At 40.0% G+C, this 25,158-nt stretch overlaps 1 protein-coding gene across 2 annotated transcripts in view; it reads left to right on the top strand.

Annotated features, from left to right (window-relative positions):
• The window catches only part of slc38a10 (solute carrier family 38 member 10), a 143,116-nt gene that overhangs the window by 106,471 nt on the left and 11,487 nt on the right, over nt 1-25,158 (top strand). For both annotated transcript variants that reach the window (XM_038778263.1, XM_038778264.1), the window contains exons 12-13: nt 23,079-23,234; nt 24,329-24,790. In XM_038778263.1, coding sequence (XP_038634191.1) covers nt 23,079-23,234; nt 24,329-24,790 — 618 coding nt within the window. The remainder of the gene's footprint in view (nt 1-23,078; nt 23,235-24,328; nt 24,791-25,158) is intronic.

The following is a 25,158-nucleotide window of genomic DNA, read 5'->3' on the forward strand; positions in this document are numbered from 1 at the left end:
TCCACCCTTCATTTCTTTTTTAAAAATTTAGACTACCCAATTCTTTTTCCCAATTCAGGGGCAATTTAACATGGCTAATTCACTGAAACTGCACATCTGTTTGAGCTGTAGGGGTGAAAACCACGCAGACACTGGGAGAATGTGCAAACTCTACACGGACAGTGGCCCAGGACTGGGATCGAACCCAGGTCCTCGGTGCCATGAGACAGCAGTGCTAACCACTGAACCTCCGTGCTGCCCTATTATCTACACTTCATAATGAATGGATCTGATTAGCTTGTAGAGCAGTCACAGAAATTAAATATAATACACAACTGCAACACAACATGAACCCACATAATTTCTTCGGAACGGATAATGTTAAAACCGTCAATGGAGCATTACATGGGAATGGGCAGGATGTTACAACTGAGGATTGGGACACAAAGTTGATTATATTGGCCACAACAGGCAACTTCCTCTCCGAGGTGACCTAATTGTTTAGTGCTAGTCTTCACCTCTCCCTTGCCTGCTTCAAGACCTCTCCATTCACTATTGAAAATGTTTTTTATAAAGCAATTCAGAATACATTTAATGAAGTTGAGAGATCAGGGCCGGGATTTTCCGGAATCCTGGCCAAGTTTTGACGCCGGTTTAAACACCGGAGTGGTGTCAACGGGCCTCCTGGCTTAGCAATTCACCGGTCTTCAGGAGGCTAGCATGGCACCGGAGTGCTACGCGCTGCTCTGGTGCTGAAAGGCAGCCCTGCATTGCCGGCGTGGGTCCGTGCACTGGCATGGTTGCCGTCTCTGCGCCGGCGCAGAACAACATGTCGGAGACTTTCACAGCGGGCTCGCGCAGAAGGAGGTAGGCCCCCTCCAGATCGTGGCCGCCCGCCGATCGGATGCCCCCAATTGCAGGCCTGGACCTCATGGATGCCCCACCCAGAGTCAGATCCCCCCTGCCCCACCCACCAGGGTGTCCACAGCGGGTGTGGGTCTGAGCGCCCGCCGGGTGGTACCAGATTTGAACCACGCCGGCGGGAGTTCAACCTGTCGCCCGCGGAGAATTGCCGCAGGGGCCTATTTCAGCGGCCCCTGACCGTGCCACGGTGAATGCGCGGCGGGAGACTCAGCGGCGCGGCGTCGGAGCGGTATGGCGGGAATTTCTCAAGCCCCCGCCAATTCTCTGACCCGTCGGGGGCTCGGAGAATCCCGGCCAACATTTCTAAATGGCATCAGGAGAATGGAAATGTTATTGTAACATTTGTTTTCTTATGGGCATTTAGAATTTGATATGGAGTAAAACTTTTTCTAGGTCACCGACACAGTGGATTTATGTTGATATCTGATACTTTTTCTTTTCCTCTAAATGAAAAGTGGAAATGGAAGGACTGTTTTCACAGAATCACAGAATTGTTAGGTTGCAAAAGGAGACCATTTGGCCCATCTTGTTGGCACCAGCTCTCTAAACCAGCATCTGGCCTAGTAGTCCAAGTTGCTGAACTGGTGAACCACAAACCTAGAGCAATGCTCTGGGGTTCCAGGCCCGTATCTCCAACATGGGGCAGCAGGGTAGCATGGTGGTTAGCATAAATGCTTCACAGTTCCAGGGTCCCAGGTTCGATTCCTGGCTGGGTCACTGTCTGTGTGGAGTCTGCACGTCCTCCCCCTGTGTGCGTGGGTTTCCTCCGGGTGCTCCGGTTTCCTCCCACAGTCCAAAGATGTGCGGGTTAGGTGGATTGGCCATGCTAAATTGCCCGTAGTGTCCTAATTAATGTAAGGTTAAGGGGGGGGTTGTTGGGTTACGGGTATAGGGTGGATACGTGGGTTTGAGCAGGGTGATCATGGCTCGGCACAACATTGAGGGCCGAAGGGCCTGTTCTGTGCTGTACTGTTCTATGTTCTATGGGAGATGGCACAAATTTTCCCATACCTTTTCCCCAGACCGTTGCACATTTTGATCATGCAAATAACTCTGCTCTGGCATAGAATAGATTCTTCAATCAAACTCTTTTATCAATCACTGCAGTGAAAGAGTTATGTGAAGGATGTTGCATCAGTCAGCTAAGTTTCATTAGATGACCAGTTGACGTTATGCAATGCCAAGAATGTTCCATTTTCTGAGACCGAAAGGTGGCAAAACTTGAAATACAAATGCTGGAAATATCAGGCCATGCACCATTTGTGGAGAGAGAACCAGAGTTAAGGTTTCGGGTCACTGACCTTCTGTCAAAATGAGGAATTCTTACAGAAAAAGCAGGCAACGGTTGGGTGGCAAGGGGAGGAATGTTTCTGACGAGTTGGAAGGCATGCGTGATGAAATAAAAGGGTGTGAGGCAAAAAGGAATGCTACTCCGGGAAAAGAAAGTGGAGAAGTAAAAGAGAGGTTTAGAGAAGCTGAAAATTACAATAGTAGAATAATTTACCAGAATCTGCTGGCTGAGAAAATGGGAGCAGTGGTTATGATCTGGAATTGTTGAGCTCTTTGAATCTGGAAGGTTGCAAATTTTCTAATTGAAAAATGAATTGTGGTTCCTCTAGTTTCTTGTTAGGGTGGAAACGGGGTGGTGAGTTAAAACTGCAAGAAACCACAAGCTGAGGGTCATGTTTGCAAACCGAACAGAAGCACTCAGCGAAGTGATCACCTAATCTGCATCTGGTCTGCCAGTGTGGGTGAGAACACCTCTTGCGCAATGGGTACAATATTCAGAATTGAAATGAGTACAAGTAAATCACTGTTTCACATTTGCAGGAGTGTTTGAAGCCCTTGGACAGTTGGTGGAAAGGAGCAATGGGGATAGGTGTTGCATCTCCTCTTTGTGTAGGAAGGTATCGTGGGAAAAGGAGAGGGACATGGGCATTATCTATCTGTCACTCTATTCTCCTTCCCTTTCCAAAGAAAGGAACCACCGACACATTAGGGAAGGCAAAGTGCTAACACACACTTTCCTGCATTCTGAGGAGATATACTGCTAATCACTCTACACTAAGAGAAAACCTGTTTTTGATCCGAAGAAAGAAATGGAAGAAAAATTATCCAAAGTGGAAAGTAACAGAAGCATTTCCAGTGTTTCCAAATGGGATGAGGATTAGAGAAAATATATTGATGCCGGTCGGATAATTCTTTTGGGATGCCAGCAAAATACTCTTTTCATACTGGACTTATTTATGAGATTGTTGAGGGCGGTTAGGGATGGACAATAAATACTGGCCTTGCCAGCAACGGCCGCATCCCACGATTGAATCAAAAGAAAAATAATGGGAAAGCTGTGATTTGTTTTTCACTAAGCGTTTTTATGCAATATTATGTAGTACACTATTTCAAGGTCACAAAAAGACTGGCAATCATACTTTATTAAAACCCCAGCATTTCAGTAAATAGTTTTAAAATATTTTTTGGTATGAAACTGCTATCAGAAACCTCCCAAGGATGCAAGAGGCCTGAGCCCATGTTTAAAAGAAAATTGCTTATTGGAATACTTAATGTTATTAATACTTTTACGGAAATGTTTTCCTATGTTTCCAAAACATACATCGAGTTTTTTGCAGCCTAACTAATGAGAGCAAACAAAAATAAATCCAGAATATTTTGTTGAACCGTAGTTTGGTATTCAGGTTTTTCAATGTGTTCAAATGCATTTTTATAGATTTTTTTTTTGTTGAATAAAAGTTTTATTCAGCAAAAAGCTTTAAAGTAAGCTCTAAATATGAGCAAGCTCTAAATAAGGACAATCATGAAACCGGAAACTAGAAGACCTGTACTGTGAACTGAAGTTGATAAAACTTCAAACAATCCGGTGTATTTAGTGATGTGAACTAATTGTTACCAACTCGGACTGGAACTCTCAACAGGAACAGATTCTTTGTAAAGCCATACGAGAACTGTTAGTAGAGAATAACTGAAATGCTATAGGATAAGAATTCTACTTTTTGGTTTACAAGTGTAAAGGTGGGCAAAACAAAATCTCTGCTGGACTGTCTGATTTGTGAACCCTGCATAAGGAAACATGACAAAGCTTAAACATTGAAAACTACTTCAAAAAAAGCTAACGGCCTCAAAATCAAAGAGAAAGTAACAAAAATATATTCCGGAGTAAAGGCCTTGAGGCAACTAAGTTAAATAGCTCCTTATTTCAATTGAATTTAGGATTTTTATTTGTGTTTTGGGATCACATTCCACGATTCAATTTGTTTTCCTGTGAAACCCAATGGCCTCGTGTATGCAATGAAAAAAGAAACTTTGAATTGAAATGTGATGTAACAAAAACTTGGTCATTGACTTCAGCTACAGCTATGCACAATGTTTCATCCGTTATAGGATGAACTGTAATTTTAATGTTTATTGTCACAAGTAGGCTTACATTAACACTGCAATGAAGTTACTGTGAAAATTCCTTAATCGCCACACTCTGGCGTCTCCATGTACACCGAGGGAGAATTCAGAATGTCCAATTCACCTAATAAGCACGTCTTTCAGGATTTGTGGGAGGAAACTGGAGCACCCGGAGGAAACTCGTGCAGACACGGGGAGAACATGCACACTTAGCACAGACAGTGACCCAAGCTGGGAATCGAACCTGGGACCCTGACACTGTGAAGTATCAATGCTAACCACTGTGCTATCGTGCCGGCGTACCATGCCGTTAGTATGCAAATTGCTGGAGAAGGAGCTCAAACACCCAAGGCATGTTACTACACCCTCTGGAGTGCTCTGGTGTTCCTGAAGTTTGAGCTCTCCTCTTGTGTTGCGAGATTCTGGATTGTATAGCATTTGGGTATATTTGGGCTCAGCAGTAAATTCACAATAAGATTATTATATACTTCACAAGTATATAATACTTGCTTTGCTGCATGCTGTCAATGATTCTGCATATTGAGCCCTCTGCACTTCCTCAAGGAGTTCAGAACAATTGGTTTACGCCAACAGTCCTGGAATAAAAGGAACCAGTCTAAATGAACACTTACCAGGAATTGATAGAATTTGGCACCATCCATCACGTGGTATAAATTGATACTCTGGCAGCCCGCAACAAAAGGCACTCAGCCAAACTGAAGTAAATTGAAGGTATTACAGATACCTGAAAAACTGCTTATTATTTAGAATGTTTTTCACTAAGCGTTTTTATGCAATATTTCAAGGTCACAAAAGGACTGGCAATCATACTTTATTAAAACCCCAGCATTTCAGTAAATAGTTTTAAAATATTATTTGGTTAGGAACTGCTACCATAAACCTCCCAAGGATGCAAGAGGCCTGAGCCCATGTTTAAAAGAAAATTGCTTATAGGAATACTTAATGCCTAAATCTTTTGTACTGTGAGTTATTGATGCAAGTCTTACTTCAAGCTAAGTTATGGCTAATTGATACCAGTGCAAGCCAATAAAATGTTGAAGTGTTTACAGTTGCAAACAATGAAGAAAATATTGCAGTGTTATCTATTTCTTGTGGAATTTTAAATAATTTGTCACAATGAATGCTCTGAGTAATTCTGGTGCTGAACAGAAACCTATAACTTTCAGGATAATGTACTTTATTCACAGTAGTGTAGAATTTTACAACCCTTTGTGATATAAACATTGAGGACCTGTGTCTCACTCAGTACTTTTGCAATGGGGTGCCGTATTGGCTGTCTGTCTAATTTTATTTTTTATATTTGTACATATCCAGTAATTTGTTTGGAGATGTATATCTAAGGGGTTCTACGGGTATGGGGTGGAGGTGTGGGTTTATGTGGGGTGCTCTTTTCAAGGGCCGGTGCAGACTCGATGGACTGAATGTCATCATTCTACACTTTAAATTCTATGTCTATGTCTAATCTACATGGTTAAATAATAAGGGCCTTCAGTAATTTGGTATTTGGAAGTTCAGGTAAATTTGATCATTTGTTGATAATTGTTATTTAATGGGAGGCAGGAACACTTAAGCAAAGATATGGTCAAATCTCCATAAAATATTTTTTTCTTTTGGGGTGGCCTTACTTATGAGGTGCCATGACTGGTAACTTGTTGAAAACTAACAAAGCTTTGAACTGCAAATAACTAGATGTGAATATGAATTGCAGTTGCCTATTAAACTGTGCTTCAGAGTATTAATAAGCTGTTATGTTTTTGAATGTTGAAGTAATCTTGTGAATTCTATTTGTGATGCATTTAGTTGGCTCAGAGTATCTCGGTGAAGAGAAATTTTCCTATGTATCTAGGAAAACAAGTAGAAATCAATGGATAGATCTCTGCTATTCAAGAAAAAAATTTGGAATAACTGATGAATAAATTTGTGCTGATGAAGTAGGCTAGTCTAATTATATTCCCAACAGTGAATGGTGGATTTATTTTGGTATGCCAAAAAACTTATTTCAATGAAATGTTAAATTAAATTATTTTCTTTAAAAAAAATGCCCTTTTACCAGGTGAGTAAGTTATAAGGGGGAAACTTTGCTGACAGGTTGCAGAGCTGCTATTATGTCTGTCCCATTCATCCAGGAACCTCAAGCAGCCAGTTAACACGTACAATACCTGGTGCAGAGGTTTTTCCCCCTGCTCTGAAACATGCACGCAAAAGAGCATGTGGAAAGTACTGTGGACCAAAATCAGGAGCACTGCTAGAATAACAAACAAGGCCAAAACACTGAAGTCTCATTCACAAAATGAGCCATTAAAACTATGACCCTAACAAAAACGAAATAACCAACTAGCAGCAGAAAACTTATGAATGGGCCCTGGTGTCTTTCACAAGCCAGTTGAACTGATTCCTGGCTTTAATCTCCATGTGGAGAAGAATGTAACGCATATACTGATTACTAAAATGGTTGACTTTTTGTTTTGAAGTATTAGCCTACTGAAAAAAATCACCTACTTTCATGACTTGAGAGTTTCATTTACTGTACTGAGATGTTCTATGATTATTGAACCATGTTTTACTGAGCTGCTTTCAGCATTCAAAATAGACTTCTTTAATGTATCACCTGTAAAACATTCACTGGTTCATTACTCGTGCCAAATATTATAAAGTGCAAACTAAGTAGAGAGCAAAAAGGAAGAATAAATCACAGCATTGATGGTGAAAAAACAAATTTGTGGATTTAGTGCAGGGTCTTTTAAAGGGATTTTTAAAAATCTGAATATTTCTGGAATAGTAACTTTCACTTTATTCAGTAAAAATGTAATTGGACAGTTCATTTCAATCATTTATATTCCTAAACTTCCTGAAGATATTGAACATTTTAATAGCCGTGGCTAGGCATTCCTTTTTTCAGCAGGTCTTGTTCATTCTGCCCAGTATCGCGATCATTTAATTCTCATTCTTGCTCCCACTCTGGCCTCTCTGCTCTTGGTCTACTGCTCTGTGTAAGCGAGAGGGAACAACATCTCATCTTGCGATTAGGCATCTTAGAACGTTTGTCTTAACATTGAGTTCAACAGTGTAACATTGACACCTATTATGTTTGCTGATTTTGGTCTTATTTCTCTTTTTTTTGCTTTCGGATGGCGACTGCTCACCGTTTTGCCATTCACTAGCCCCAGTACCTTTGGGCTTGCAACATCAGTACTTTACCATTTAATCTCAACTGCTTTCCACCCTATCAGAGACCCTCCCTTAACTTAAAACCCATTTATTTTCCCAGTTCATAGGTCATCAATCTGAAATGTTAACTTTGGTTTCACTCTCCACAGATGCTAGCTATCAGGCTTGCTGAGAATTTCCGACATTTTCTGTTTTTATTTCTGATAACCATCATCTGCAACATTTGTGTTTTTGCATGAAGGTTTAGATTTGAAGTAGTATATTATCCTGTGGTGACATTGAGACTGTATAACTTCATTACAGCTGCACAAGAGCAAGCTGTTAATTTTAGTCCGAATACTATTGCACTGTGGTCATCCTGATTTGATATCTACTGCCCCTTAATATTATCCAAAGGGAGTTACTTTTCAGGCCAAAACTTAGTAGCTCTCTATAAAAATGTATGTTTTGCTATATCTGCAAAGGTTATGCCAATATTTAATTTTCTTTTAATTCAAAGTACCCAATTTATTTTTCCAATTAAGGGGCAATTTAGCATGGCCAATCCACCTACCCTCCACATCTGGGTTGTGGGGGTGAGACCCACACAGACACTGGGAGAATGTGCAAGCTCCCACGGACGGTCCGGATCGAACCCGGGTCCTCGGCCCCGTAAGGCAGCAGTGATGCCAATATTTCGGAATGCTCTGCACGTATAAAACGGGAAATATATGAAACAAAAATTCAGAACCTGGAGTTCTGATAAGTATCATAACTTTTTAACTACTTGGTAACAATAATTTTATGTCTGTAAAATTATTAGTTTGAAATCTGCAGACAATCTGCAGTAAACAAGACTGATACAGAACTCAAGTACATTGTGTGTGTGCACGTGTGCGTAAACCACTGCTTCTGGAATTTGCTTAGCCAATGAAAATTGGCTGATTGTAATTCCAGGGGAACATAGGTTTTATAGTCCAACACACTCAGCTTGTAAAACCTGACACCACTCATAAAGTCTTAAGTGCTACACTATTTTGCCAGCATTATACAAAATAACCTCCAGGGTGATTGTTGGATTACCATAATTATTGTGCATTCCAACTCGGATTATTTCATATAAGATGAATATAGCTCCTTGAAGATCATTTAAACTCTGAGAATATGTTAATTTCATATCCTCTTGCTCCATTTAATTCGACATCCTGCTGCAGAAATGGCTAGCTTGAGAGAAGCTTGTACAGTCACAGTATAGTTTGTACATTCTTAAAGGATTTTTAAAAAATGCCCCAATATCCGAGGTTACTGAGCTGGACGATCAGCCATGATCATAATGAATGGCAGAGCAGGCTCGAGGGGCTGAATGGCATATTCCTGCTCCTATTTTCTATGTCCCTTGATATCAACAGTGATGGGTTTTAAATGCCTAAAGTATCTTTTTAAGCCAAAGAGTGTAATTTATCATTTAAATTTTATATTAAGTTTATTAAACCCTGTTGGTATTTTCCACATTGCTGTTGTGCAGTGTATACAGCTAAGAATTCATCTGGTTTCTTGTAGTGGGCTACAAACTTCAGGAATAAACTTAACTCTTTTTTTCATTGGCAGAATCAAAGACTTTAGTTTAGAACTGTCAGATTTATATTAATGATCCAAAATCTGAACACAAGATCAGAGTTGTGCACCCAGAATTGCGTACCCCATGTGTCTCTTGGAAAGTCCTCAATTCATGGTCTGTGTTTAATCCACCCCACTCAGTTCCCAGTTATTGCCATAATCACAGGCTGTTATTACCCACCCAAATTTGTTTTCCCATTGGAGATAATAGGAGTACACGCAGGACAAGGGGAAAAGAATTACCTTATTTGGACCAGAACACACATGTAACTGTTGAAGAGTTGGCATGTGTCACACAGTAATTGCTGCAGATGTCTCCTAATTGGCATCTGCAGGCTGAGAGTGGTACTTGTTGAGATTACAGCTTTAGAATACAGACTATGTGACAGATGTGAAAGGCACAGGTTGTAAGCCTATGAAAACACATGCCATAATCAAGGGACAATGTTCCCCAGTATCATTTAAATATAAAGAAAATTGTAGTGTAATAAATATTTGCTGGAGTTACATAATTAACTGCCCACTAGATTGAAAAATGAAGTAAAATATGTAATTAGAAATGCACGTTAAAAATGCAGGTAATAGTGCATTTGTATAACTTTCAACTGCCATCAGATATTTATTTCTATATGTAGTCTTAAAAATTACTGTTCCACACTTGTATAGCGAGAGTATTTTCCCCCTCATATTTTCTAAAAATGAAGGACTTGGAAGCTACACTGCTTTATTTCAGAATGGGCAGCGTATATTTCTGTAATTTGTCACCTTTGGTGATGGATCTCTACTTCTATTTTCATCACATCCGAAGTTCTTTGTTGCCAATACTTGTCGGGAGTCAAATCACAGGCAAAACAGTGGTCATTTTCATGAATGAAGGAACACAATCTTGTAAATGCATATTTAAAGAGGGTGGCGCAGTGATTAGCACTGCTGCCTCACGGTGCCGAGATCCCAGGTTCGATCCCAGCTCTGGGTCACTGTCTTTGTGGAGTTTGTGTGGGTTTCACCCCCACAACCCAAAGATGTGCCTGGTAGGTGGATTGGCCAGGTTAAATTGCCACTTGATTTGAAAAAATGAATTGGGTACTCTAAATGTTAAAAATAAAATGCATATTTAAAGGGTGACTTGCAGATACGTTGAAGGTATAATTTTGAACTTGAGTATGCTGGGGAATGACATTATGTCCATATGATTATGCTGTATTTTGCCCTATTTTTAAAAAAGAAATTAAATCATGTATTTATTTAGCTTAATTACTAAACAGCTGTGCACCATTTTTATTCTATGCTGATTAATCATGAGATGCTGCTGAAGACAAATATTCATGAAGTTAACGGGTGGTTTAGGGCAAGTTTCATACACAAAATTCCTTGTTATCCTTCTAGAGGCGCAGCCACGAGGTTACACTCTGCAGAAAATGAAGAGCTGCATCCACCCAATGAACCATTCTTTGAGGCAGTTCAGGTTGGGACGTCACAGTTGCATTATTTGGGCAGCACGGTAGCACTAGTGGATATCACTGTGGCTTCACAGTGCCAGAGTCCCAGGTTCGATTCCTCATTGGATCACTGTCTGTGTGGAGTCTGCATGTTCTCCCTGTGTCTGCGAGGGTTTCCTCCGGGTACTCCGGTTTCCTCCCACAGTCCAAAGACGTGCAGGTTAGGTGGACTGACCATGATAAATTGCCCTTCGTGACCAAAATGGTTAGGAGGGGTTATTGGGATAGGGTGGAAGTGAGGGCTTAAGTGGGTCGGTGCAGTCTCGATGGGCCAAATGGCCTCCTTCTGCACTGTATGTTCTATTTCCTTTGACCTAAATTGGAACAGAAATCAGCCACCTGTTGTTAACTGTTTATTTCCTCAGTGCAAAGGTGCTTTCAACTGCATACCTTCAATTGCTATTACTTGCCACCTGAGATCTGGTCTTTAAGCTGTTCATAGTTTAATTTTGAGGAAACTTGTATATTTTTCTGAAACTTACTAGTGGACGGCATGGTAGCACAGTGGTTAGCACAGTTGCTTCACAGCTCCAGGGTCCCAGCTTGGGTCACTGTCCAGCTTGGGTCATTGTCTGTGCGGAGTCTGCACGTTCTCCCCGTGTCTACGTGGGTTTCGCCCAGGTGCTCTGGTTTCCTCCCACAGTCCAAAGATGTGCAGGTTAGGTGGATTGGCCATGATAAATTGCCCTTAGTGTCCAAAACGATTAGGTGGGGGTTACTGGGTTACGGGGATAGGGTGGAGGTATGGGCTTGAGTGAGTTGCTCTTTCCAGGGGCTGGTGCAGATTCGATGGGCCAAGTGGCCTCCTTCTGCACTGTAAATTGTATGATTCATTTTAACACCAAACGTTAAAATCCTTGTGTATCATGTCAAGAAATTTCATAGAATTTACAGTGCAGAAGGAAGCCATTCGGCCCATCGAGTCTGCACTGGCTCTTGGAAAGAGCACCCCACCCAAGCCCATACCTCCACTCTATGCCCACAACCCAGCAACCCCACCTAACACTAAGGGCAATTTGGACCCTGAGGGCAATTTAGCCTGGCCAATTCACCTAACCTACACATCTTTGGACTGTGGGAGGAAACCGGAGACCCGGAGGAAACCCACGCACACACGGGGAGAACGTGCAGACTCCACACAGACAGTGACCCAAGCTGGGATTCGAACCTGGGACCCTGGAGCTATGAAGCATTTGTGCTATCCACAATGCTACTGTGCTGCCCTACTTAACATTCATCACCCTCTAGGTGATGTGCAGTCTCCTGGGAGAAGAAAGAAAATTCAAAAGCCAAGGTCGCTTCGAGGGGGTTGGGGGGCTAACTGGAAAATTCCTCTGGGATGTAAACTAATCCCTAAATCACATTGACCATGATTTTATTATTTGCAACTTATCTTTTATATGGTGCGATCTTCATCCAGCCAAGAACGAACTCCGTTGTCTCTTGAAGATGTTCTGGGAATCAGCTCTCACTACACAAGACAGCAACTTGTTTCTTAGGTTTGCTGTTCCCTGAAAAGGAGAGCACTCAATATCTAAACTAGTGCAATATCCCTTGCATAACTTATTCGCATGCTCCTTGTTCTCCCCAGCCAATCTAATTGAAATAATTTGTACATAATTTAGTCCTTTCATTATGTTAGTGACTTCAATCAAATCACCTGTGTTCACACTCCTTTAAGGTAGATGGACACACCTCTCTTAGCCGATATGGATCGCGAGTAGTTTCTCTTCTGTTCTGAACATTTTCCAAAGCTGCAGCATTGCCAAGATGAAGTTTGAGTCATTGAGCACGATTAATAATTTCATATTTTTAAGGATTTTGTTTTGTTTGACTGCATTTGCAGGAATTCATATTTGTTGCTTTCACCTGTCCTATCTTTGCAGTGCAACAAGCTTTTGTTGTATGCAAGATGAGAAATATAGTGAATTCTAAGCAGAAGATAATTTTCTGACTGCATTACATCCAATATCTAGATCTTCAAAGGGGGGGCGGGGTGCAGAAGGGGGAGTGTTACAGCTACTCTTTTATACCCAGCCTTGATTTGAATGTAATTTATTGGCCTCATCCATTCACCTTCACTAGCTGCCCATCTATTTGTCTTGTTTTCAACTCCTGTCAGGTTTAAAAACATTTATTCAGGGATGCAAGTTTGTGATGAGTAAGAGTTGCAAATGTTAAGGATGAAGCTTTCTGGTTAAGTTAGCCTTCTTTTACATATATTATACTATCAGTAGTTTTATTTAAATCACCCATTCTGTTCTAGTCCTGTCAACATTTATTTCTAGTGGTGTTATATACCCATCTAACAGGCCACCAATCAACATTCCAGTTTCTTCTAATTTACACCGTTGGTAGAATGTCATCTGTGAGGCAGTCTGATTTTTTCTTTGCCCTGAGTGCACATGAATCAGATACAGGTCAGTGGGTCTGAATAACGTTAAACTGAATTTTGTAGAGTCAGCTAGATTTAGTACCTATTAAGAGTAACAAATTGCCACCTGGGTTTCATTGTTTTAACAAAGTTAGTACAATAGAAGCCTGTTGACCCCTTCACCAACATAAATGTGTACTGTACAGTTTTGAACAGACTGCACACCAGAAAGCTATTCATTCTTCTTTCTAATCTGTATATAATTTATAACACTCATTTCTTCAGTATCGCAACTGATCGCTGAAAGAATTATGGACAGTTGCAAGGGGAGAATAAACATTTGCACAGAGCTCATTCTACAGTGTTTGTTTTATCCACCTGTCCCTGATATTAAACTGCTTTGCTTATCATCCAGATGTTCTCATGAGGTTTTTATTCTGATTTTTTTCCCGTGATATTTGCTTGATATTACAGCAGGCAACTCTTGAGTCACAACAAACTTGCACCATATGAGCATACGAAATGGAAACAGAAGTAAGCCATTTGGCTCCTCAAATCTGCTCTGCTATTCAATAAGATCATGGTTAATCTGTGTGTTTTGAATTCCACATTCCCATTTGTCCCCACTAAACTTTGATTCCTGTGCCTAACCAGAATCCATCTACTCCACATTTAAAATATTCAATGACCCAGACTCTACCACTTTCTTAGGCAGAGTTCCAAAGTCGTATAAGCACCTGTAAGAAGAAGAAATCGCCTCATCTTTGTCCTCCAAAGTGCGACCCCTAATTTTAATATAGTCCCCACTTAGTTCTGGACTTATCCAGCAGAGGAAACCTCTTTTATGTGTCTACCTTACCAAGACCTTTCAGGATCTTTATACCTAGTCACCCCTCACTTTTCTAAACTCCAGTGAAAAGAGCCCAGCCTCTCCAATCAATCCTCATAAGACACCCGCTTATTCCAGGCATCAACCTAGTAGATCTCTGCTGAGCTGCCTCCAATGCAATTAGAACCTTCCTTAAATAAGGAGACCGAAACTGCCCATTAAATTTGAGATATGGTCTCTTCCAATACTCTGTATAACTGAAGCATAACTGGGGTAGCACAGTAGTTAGCACAGTTGCTTCACAGCTCTCGGGTCCCAGGTTCGATTCCCTGCTGGGTCACTGGCTGTGCGGAGTCTGAACATTCTCTCAGTGTGTGTGTGGGTTTCTTCTGTGTGCTCCGGTTTCCTCCCACAGTCCAAAGACGTGCAGGTTAAGTGTATTGGCCATGATAAATTGCCCTTAGTGACCAAAAAGGTTAGATGGGGTTATTGGGTAACAGGAATAGGGTGGAGGTGTGGGGCTTAAGTACGGTGCTCTTTCCAAGGGCCGGTACAGACTCGATGGGCCGAATGGCCTCCTTCTGCACTATAAATTCTATGATCCTTACTGTTATGTTTAATTCCTCTAATAATAAAGGATAACAATCTATTAGCCACCTGCATTATGTGCTATTACCTGCATACTCATTTTTTGTGACATATGCACTAGAACACCTAGATCCCTCTGCACCTTGGAATTCCATGTTGTTTCTTCGTTTAAGTAATGCTCTGATTTTTTTTAACTTCCTGCCAAAGTAAACAACTTCACATTATGCTCCATCTGCCAAGTTTTTGCCCACTCAACCTATCAATAACCATTTGCAAATGACATGCATCTACCATGTTTTTGCTGCCCTCACCATAAGTCATTGATGTAAATTGTAAAAGGTTGAGGGCCCAGCACAGGGCCCTGCAGGACTCCATTCGATCACATCCTGCCAGCCAGATAATGACCCATTTATGCATACTCTCTACTTTTGCCAGTCAGCCAATCCGTGCTAATATGTTGCCCCTTGCAGCATTAGCTTTTATTTTCTACGTGTAGGTTCCTCGCCAGTGTACATACCATTCAAATTAGTTGAGGGGGGTCTGGGCTGTTAATTCAACTTCAGGATTCAGAAGGTACAAAACTTGAACATCACTTGTGGGTGGCACCGTACGCTTGAACTCATCACTGCCCGATTAAAAGTTGAAACACTCGAATTAACGGGCTACCCTCAACTAATTCCTTCTTGGTTTAAAAAAACACAACCTATTGATAAAGGTGTTAAACCTTTAAGCAAATGTACAGATTTGAAAACTCTTTTCAATATATCTTGGTCTATTCATACGGCCTATACTTAGTGTAAATGTAAATAAAATTCACAAAACCGTACTACTTCTGAATTACTGATGCATGTAAATTCTTTGGCTGAGTGCAGGATTTAGATACAACTGATCCACGGCTTAATCAAGAGGCAGACTTGGCCAATATGTGGCGAGTGGCCAACTTTGAAGTTAACCAAATCTGACGGGCTGTTTATGTTGATGCCTGAATACCTAAAAAGGGCAGAGCTAGGATTTGCAGTATTCCGTGAACAATAAAAGGGAACTGCCTCACTAAAACCGGCTAATTGTGTACTCCGTGGTGCAGGAAGAAAATGTAGGACAGCATCACTCCAGTAAAAGCCTTGAGTTGCCACATATATAGTGAATCTGGCCGGAGGAAATGAAAGTGATTTTGCTAAAACTACCTTTGGGAATTCTTGCCACGTATGTAGATTTGAGATGTTAGGAGCACCTTTCCTCTGGGGGACAAGGCTGTTGGCAGAATTTGAGGAAAACAGCTTGTTAATATTGCATCTTGGAAAGCATAGGTGCATAGGCGATGTGAAGTAGCAGTGGGTGTCTTCGACATATTGAGTTGAAAGCAATCCAAAACCCTGTTTCCTCCTAAAAGACCTATCTTTCGTTATATAGTTTTTGTTTTTAAAGAACAGCATCCATTCTTGGAAAGCTTTTATATCCACAAATGTGTTATGAGGCTGTACCTCAGATGAATCCACCGTAGTGAAGGATTTCTTGGTTCTAATAATCCTTTTCTGTTTTGTACTGTAGAAAGGGCCCTGGTTTTGTGTAGATTCCTGCCCTTTTTCAGTGTGGGGGCCTCGTTAGAATGTGTACGAAAGCCATATATGTCATTCTGAATGTACGTCACTTGATGAAAAGGCCAAAGGTTGACTGGTCAGGAAGTTCCTCTTTGTGTGTGGCTGCGATTCAGAACAGTGTGTGGTTCATACAGTTTTAAGCTTTTTGCGCACTTAAGGTCTTTGAAATCTGTCCATGCTAATTCACTTGAAGACTTGGCATTTTAATTCTTTTTCTGTTAATGCTTAACCCTTGGTATACTACATGTTCTTGAAATCCTTCAGTAAACCCATTAAAACAGCATTTATCAAGTAAGTTTCTAGAAATATTCCAAGTAATATAAACAGGATTACGCAAAAATAATGATATAGTTGCTTAAGTTTGAAACCTCTGCTATCAGTACAGGGTGGGGCGATGAAGTGTTTTCCCTCGAGGTGGACGTTGGTGTGATTTATGCATTTGAGATATTTTGCTGATCTTATTCCTCTTCACCTTCCTCAAAAGTAGCTCTTGCAATTTTATCATCTCATTAGGGATCAGACTGTCACTATCTCCATGGATGCTGTGACACTCCCATCAGATGAAGTGGGCAGTGCGGAAAGTAATCCCTTTTTGAATGGATTTCCCTCCTTCCTCAGTGAGCATGCTGTTGGTCAATGACGTGCTAACTGAAAGGAACTTGAGTAACGGCTGATGGAAGCATGAGTAGAAAGTTCAGTACTGTGGGCAAAGCACTGACATTCTAGTTATTTCATTTTACCTGTGGCCCTGTGGGCAGTACTCCCACCTCTTTCAGAGCATTGTGAATTGAAACTGCTATAGGGCTTGATTTTTTATTATCGAGGCTAACACATTATTTGCAGCATTGAGGGAGTGTGGCATTGATTAGAGATGCCGACGTTAGGATGACAGGGACCTTGATTTAACCTATCTCATTTAAAATGGGCATAAATATCTCTTGAACACTCATTCAACCTTCAACCAACATTAATACAACAAATTAGCTGGCCAGCTATCGTGTTTTCTGCCCAGAAGGACATCCTGTGTGCAATTTATTTATTTTTTAAAAATAATTTACGGGACGTGGGCTTCGCTGGCTAGGCCAGCATTTGTTGCCCATCTCTAAATGTCCTTGAGAAGATGATGGCGAGCTACCTTCTTGAACCGCTGTGTTCCTCCACAGGTTGGGTGGATTGGCCATGAAAAATTGTCCAAAATTCTATGATTAACCTAGGACAAAAGTTCGGCGCAACATCGTGGGCCGAAGGGCCTGTTCTGTGCTGTATTTCTCTATCAGAACAATTGTGAATATGCTTGAAGTAAGTCATTGTAAACATTTCAAAGAGAGACGTTTATATGCTGCCGTGCCTTTCATAACTTCAGGGCATCCCAAAGTATTTTACAGTCAAAGAAGTACCTTCTTTTGAACTGCATACACTCATGTGATGTAGGAAACAACATCTATTTTGTGCACAGTAAGCTCCCACAAACAGCATGTTGGTTTAGGGATAAATATTGGTCAGGATACTAGGATAATTTCCCCATAATTTTTCAAAATAATGCCATTGTATTTTATATCCAGCATAAAAGAGCAGGCAGGACGTTGGCTTAACATCTGACAGTTCAGAGCTCCCTCAGTATTTGCATTACAGTGCCAGTCTCAAATTTTGTGCTCTTGTTTCTGGACTTGAACCAAAAATCTTTGACTCTGAGATTAGAGTGCTGTTAACTGAACCACAGCACATTTTTGTGCATCCCGAAGATATGGAAAGCACTATATTCTGCAAACTTCATATTGATTTCAGATCATAAACGTATAAGCTTTTTGAGTTCAATTAGCCACTTGCAAATGACACAAAACTTGTAAATGTATTAACAGTGAAGTGAGGAGAATAATACCAGATTATGGACATAAACAGACTCATGAAACAGGCAGACACATCAGGTGAAATTTAATGCCAGAATGTGAAGTGATACATTTTTGAAGGAAGTATGAGGAAAGGCAGCATAAACTAATTAGTACAATTTTTTAGAAAGGGGTGGTAGGAACAGAGACCTGGGGGTTTACGAACACCAAATCTTTGAAGGTGGCAGGACCAGTCGATTAAAGCTGTTTTTTTTCTAAACATAAAGACAAAGAGGCAAAAGAGTACCGGAAGGGTTACGGAGAGAGTTAATAGAGATGTTTAATATTCTGAGGGGTTTTGATCAGCTAAATACAACAAAACAGTTTTCACCGGTAGGAGGATTGGTAACCAAGAAGGCCGATTTAAGATGATTGTCAGAACAGCGTGGGGAAAGATGAGTTATTTTTATGCCGCAGGTTATGATGTGGAACTCATTGCTTGAGAGGGTAGCGGATGCAAGATTCAATAACCACTTCCAAAATGAAACTCAATAAATAGTTAAAGGGCTGAGCAGAGAGCACAAAGAACTGGGATTAATTGGAGAGCTATTTCAGAAAAGCCGACACAAGGCACGATATGCCAAATGGTCTTCTGTGCTGCAAAATCCTGTACCTAGGCCCGTCAGCATGTATATAGGTGATCTTGACTGAGGGAACGGGCAAGGAGCATTCGCTTGTTCAGGGTGACTCACCACCATCTTCCACATCATCCCTGTTGGAAAGTACTCCATGCCTTCAGAGGGCAAAGTTGCAGTTGGGAACGGCCACGTGTCTTGATGTAAACCTAGGTCCTTGCGATGGAACATGATATTTTCCAACCCCTCTGCTGTTTATGTAAAATTAAATTAAAGATGCTGTGTCTTTGTACAGGTGCTGCCACCTGGTAATTATGATCTTAATAAGTTTTTAGAACCTTGATCGAATCATCAGGAGAGTTCCCCACCAGAAGCGAAGCATTTTCTCAGGCAGTGAAGAAGATTAATGGGTGAAGACTGGGAAGTGTTTGAATTAGGGACATAGAAGGGAATAATACTTTTTGTCAGGGAAGTAAAATTCCTTTGGCAGAAGTAGAACTTAAAAATAAATACATATTTAAGTTTTCCTGCAGGCCTGTTTGCACATTTGAACTTCACTGTGAGGCATTTTTATTACACCGCAACAATCTAAACAACTGTCCTGAAGTTGGATTTAAAAAATCTACTTAATTCCAAATTATTCCTCCTTCCAGTTACAGAAAATAAACTGCTTTTAGCCCTTTGAAGACAGCACTATAGTTTTCAACCGAATGAAGTGAGTGAACTGTTTAGAGTTTCTTCAAACTAAATAGTTTTTTCATGGGCTGCTGTTTTATTGCTGTCTCTTAACCAAAAAGCCGCAAAGGGATACTCTAGATTTGTTGGTAGCTGAGGTGAATGAATATACTGATGCATGAATATTTCAGGGTCTACGCATTGTCCCTCGTTTTTTAATTTTAATACCGTTACATTAATAGAAATATTAGTTTGTAATTTTGCATTCTGAACAGTTATGTCAACGTTTTTTGTTTTCAAAATGAGCAACTTTTAATTTTAAACTTTTTTATTTATTTTCTCCTTTTGGCCTTCCCACTCTTCACATTATACCTTACCCATGAGATTGTGTGCATAAACTCCTCTCTGACTATCTGACTTTGACTAACTATTAAAAATGGCTTAAATTACTTTTCCCCCCCCCGAATTTGTTTTTAATAAATGCCCTGCTCTTACTTTGCCTGTAGCTGCCTGCCCCCACTCCCCACACACACACACACACACACACACACACACACACAATCTGTGTTACAGCTTACATCAAGAGTTTGTATACAATTAATGATATATAGCACTGATGCTGCAATCTGCTATTCTCCCCAGACTTGTGACCAGAGACTTGTTATAAGGCTTTCTTTTGCCATCCATCACTGTGTCCTCTGGCCAATTGCTTGTAATTTCAAATCCAAAGTCTTTTGGTGCATTCGTGCCAAACTAAACAGAATGATTTGTTTCATTACTGGTTAGTGATCCTTTAGTGTTTTAAAAACAAATCCCTAATACTTCCAGTTGGTGGCAACTGTCAGTATTATTTTTTTTTTCGTGTTTGCTGTGACTTGATGAGCCGTTTTTGTAATGTTTACCTAATTCCATATACTAGGGTGTGATGGTGAACCTTGTACGATTTATTTTTTTAAAACTTAACATGGCAAATTACTTTGTTTTTAGTGTCCACATTTAATGGGTTGAATAAATTTTAATTTCCAATGCAACTTTGCATTCAGTAATTAGATGTATGCCGGTTGCTTTTGAAAGCTGCATTAATCCAACATGAAAATTAGGGTCGATAATCCGTACTAGAATTTGACATTTGAATAATTTAGAAACTACTTATTTCATTGTATGGAAACGTTTGATAACTGGTTAGCAACTCTGACTGTTTTGAAATATGTACATGTTCTTGGTACCTTCCTATTCATCGGTGACTGGTTTAATTTTTGAGAAGTTAAAAAACATCATACTGTGTTTAGTGCATCAAGCTCTCTCTATAATACTCCGTTATTAACAGTAGATTCAAAAGTACAAATTTAGCATTGGTGAAAAGATGTTTGGGTATCCCAAACTGACAGAAGTGAAATTAAATTAATTATTCCAAGAAATCTCATTTTACACTGCTTTTAAACTAGTGGTACCCTGACTTTAGATTCAGTTACATTTACGCTGTGACAAATATAAATGCTTATTAGTTAATTTATTACATGTATCCTAATCACCAGTTTTAGAGTGAACATTGGTATATGGTGATTTTTTTTTTGTTACAAATTTGACAACTGAATATATCAACTTTCAGACACCTTTTCGTAAAATAGGATAACAGAAGTATTGTAGTGAAGCAAACGTTTAAGGTTTTTAAATTTCAAAATTCTCTGAATTGATTTGTATTATTTTGATACAGAAATTTTCTGCATTTATTCCCATAGTTTACTTCAATAATAGCTACTAACTTTCTCAACCTTCAGCACTGAAAATATTTATCCTTTCAACAAGATTGAAACACTGTTCTCTAATCTCACACCAATGCCCAATAATATAACTTTAATCCATGCTGTGTATTGGAACAGGGTGAAGGAGCTGACAAAAGCACAGAAGTAATTGCTGAAACTTTTAATCATGAGATTCTTTTTGCTGAAACTTTTAATCATGAGGTTCTTTTTTCCAGTTTAGCAATTCCTGTATATCATCCTATTGCCATTAGTAAAGAAACATTTGTTTAATTTGTTCTAAGATCTTAGTGATCTGTGGCTGCTTACGGACTTGCATGGTGCTGCTTATGAAGAAGAGGCTCTTGAGAGATATTGGCCAAATTGTTAGATTTTGACCTTGTCTTTTGCTGTAGTTTAATATTACTTTTGTATTAATAATTCTGAAATCTGATTTGTTTTGCTCAAGATACGGGTGATCGATTATCTGTAAAACTTGTATTTGTAATAAATCAGCCACTTTGCGCATGCTTAAACTTCCAGAGAAAGCTGACGTGCTAGAAACTGCCCAAGCTTTACATTTCCAAATCTTAGATGCTGTGTAATTCAAATCGTGATGTTGGACAATTGTTAAAAATGATAATTCACATAAAATATCTGCAGCAATAATTTTCCAATTCCAGTAATAGAGTGAATTTGGATGGCAAAGATGTAACTGGCTACCACACATGGTATGGTGCAGGATGTCGCCATGATTTCTCAGAAATGGGGTTCCTGTTATGATCAAATCATCATGTTCGCAGAGGAGATGGGCAGAGAGTCCTCCCTCTAAGCAGCCGGTTACAGGGGGAGCATTCTCCTGATGTTATTTTCCCTTCCCCCCCCCCCAGCAGAACTATGTATGACATAAAATATTGCCAATGATGATATCTAGAGAATAAACCGTAATCTGATTCCTTCATTGTTCTAATTTAGTCATTCAAAGGCTTATCAGTAAAGTCATGTAGAAGTGGCGCAAAATATATGATTTTGCGAAGCTGAATGGAGAATATTGGATCCAGAGTCTGGGTGCGCACGGGCAGACTTTCAGTTAATAGAGAAACCTGCTCCCGAAACTATCAGAAATGCAGTGAACTCCCCAGAGCTCGGTTGTGCATTAGCCTGGTTTGTACTACACGTGTGGTCTGTGATGCTTATGGGAAAATAAACCATCAGGGAATGGCAATCCATTTGTCTTCCAATCTGATTGGGGGGGGGGGGGGGGGGGGGGGGAGAAAGAATCTGATTGTCAACTGGAAGTAATATTGAGATTTCCACAAACACGTGGGCACAAATTAGAGCAGCAATTACTTTTTTTTTCTTAGTTCCCCTGACGGATTGACATAGGATTGTAAAGTTACAATTTTTTTTAAAGTTCTGTCGATGTGAACATATTTAATTATTTTAAATATTCAGTGATAATTTCATGTATTTCAAGTACTATTTTCTGAGATCCCAAGGTTGCAGTGGTGTATATTGCCACCTATTGATCATTTTAGGAACTATAGTTTCCATAGACAATAACTTTCAAGAGACTAAGTCAAATGTGCCAGCAAATCTGTTAAACAATTATATTGCAGTTTTTAAGAACATTGTTTCATTTTACAGTCAGATGTGCCTTTCAGCTTTTATGTTAATAATCACGATTCTTTTATATTAATTCGAGCTGCCTCAGAACACGCGACTTGATGTTTTAACATTGCTATGTCTAGACCTGCATTCAGCTCAATATAGACTGCTAACTCAGCTCAAACAAGCTAACTGAAAGCAGGTGGGGCCCAAATAGAACTTTTATAATCGCTGAACTAGTCACTTTGTCGAGATTAGCGAAAGGCATGCACACTTTTTTAAAGCCTGAATTGATTTGGGTTTCCAGAACAGTCAACTATACTTTCTGGTAAAAGTCAAAAGCTCTCTGGAATCACTTGTAGAAGCCAGTCTGATAAGTTGCACTTTGTGGAATTGAGTAGAATTATGCTGATGTGGAAAGATAGAAAAGTAAATGAAATGTAAAAAATCAATGTCAAATATCCAAGCTTGCCTATATGTGTTCAACAGTAGCTCCTTGCTAAATAAAGATCTTGCACTCGTCAATTCTGTGTTAATAGCCATATACGTTGCTCAGAGTTCTTATAAATCAATAATCCCCGAGTGACATGGGTTTTATGTGCTTTTAGTTCAAAACAGCGTGCTCAAAGAAGTTGGTGATGATCGAGATCGTCCAAAGTTAGGCAAGGAGGCTGTAGAACAGCCTCAGATAAAGGTCCCAATGGAACCACTTGAAGAAAGGAATGGCAAAGGCGAGGAAGCGCAGCTGGATCGTCCTGACCAAGGTACTGCATGTTGTGGTTGTATGAGAATTCACATTGAGTTGAAATTGAGGATTTTACTATTTATAGACTGACCGCGTGGTTATTTTATTCTTGACGTCAATGCAAAATTGTATTTGCTCCATCGCTGAACTGAAGAACAAGGCAGCCTCTATTTGTCCTTGTTCTTTTATCAGCGTTCTGCAAGCTGATCTTGGACACTTACAAAAGTGGCTCAGGGATCATTTCCATTTTCCTCCTTTTGCAGAGGAACGTTCCATGCTCTAGCATAGCACGTATTCAGATTCCACTTTGCATTGATTCTCCATTTTAAAACTTGGGCTAGCTTAAAGGTATCACTTGAGAAAAGGCTTGTAACGCAATGAAAGAAATGTCTTGAATAAATCAAAATTCCAGTTAATGTTTATTCCACTGGTGATCAGTGGAATAATTTTTAAAAATAATTTTTTAAATTTAATTTAAATGTTTTTAATGAGATAGTGTATTGACAGTAGTGTAGCTTGTATAGTTTTTCAATGCTATTAGCTGGTTATTTAATTTTTTCACAAATTATTAATTCCCAACAACTTCTGGGGACACATTTTGGCTTGAGGTCTGTTCATCGTCTGAGCTCAAATTTGTTTTTTTTTGATCCACTAAGTAACATCACTGGACTGGCCAGCTTGTTTTATGGATGAGCTCTATAAGTTCTCTACATTGGCGAGATTTATGAATATTATTGGAATCAAATCAATTAAACACCTTGCTTTCGAGTTCACTGAACCCACATTGACCAAGTGGAATTAGTTGGCAGCTTACATCTTTGTGGTGTGTCTGACTGGAACCAGAAAAGCACAAATATGGTATATTTTCATCAATCATGATTATACACAACTCTTAGAAACCATAACTTATCAGCATTGCCCGTGGAATGATTTGGAGGGAAGAATTGAATGATGAAAACCTTCCAAAATGAACGATAAATACATTTTCAAAGTTATAACTGAGTGGGAGCGTTTTTTAAACAAAACAAATTCCCAGGTGCTATTTGTAAGTTGTTGAAGAATACTTTGAATTTGTATCTGCCTTTTTTTTCCCCACATTATTTTTATTTCCAGGTGTTGCTCATCCAGTGGGAGAGGCTCATCGGCATGAACCGCCTATCCCACATGATAAAGTAATTGTCGATGAAGGAAAGGATGGTGACGAGTCAAATGAAAAGATGAAGGCCAAGCAGCCAAATGATGGAAAACGAGAGGTGAAAAACAATTTTGATGAAGAGATGAAAGAATTGGAAAAGGAGAAAATGGCTAACCCTGGATTGAAAGAACGGGGAAAAGAAATTGACAGCAACATCAACGATGCTGGGAATGCTCCAGAGATTAATTCCAAACAAAAGGACCAGCCAGGCAAGATGGAACCTGGGATGCATGTTCATGATGCAGTACCTCAACCAGGTGCAGCATTGCAACAGCAAAAGTTGAATGATAACCGTGGCAAAGTTCCTGGAGAAGAAGATTCAGTGATTCATAATCCAGAAGAGAATGTAGAAAGTAGGAAGAACAAAGAGTTGGAAAATGGTAAGCTGCACCTGATGGGATCTAAAACCCTGGTGGGTACCAGAGTGGATCCTGCAAATGGTACTTTTTGCAGAGAATGGATATTGAGTCCTGTGGCAGGGGCATTGATCAAGTGAGCCACTTTGCCTTGGTTGGTCACCAAGCTTGTTCTCTTGGGACTGCACCCAGCCAGGTAAGCGTTCCATCACACTGAGCTTTTGAGGTGGTGAATAAGCTTGGAGAGACTGAGAGGGTAAGCCACTCGAGCATGCAACCTCTGCTCTGCTGCTTTATTGCAATGTTGATATGGCTGGTCAAGGTGACCACGTCCAAGATGTTGACGATAGGTGACTTAACGATGATTGCTGCTACTCTTACTCCTCCTCCTT

The sequence above is a fragment of the Scyliorhinus canicula genome, chromosome 18, assembly GCF_902713615.1.
Source record: "Scyliorhinus canicula chromosome 18, sScyCan1.1, whole genome shotgun sequence".
Classification (NCBI taxonomy): domain Eukaryota; kingdom Metazoa; phylum Chordata; class Chondrichthyes; order Carcharhiniformes; family Scyliorhinidae; genus Scyliorhinus; species Scyliorhinus canicula.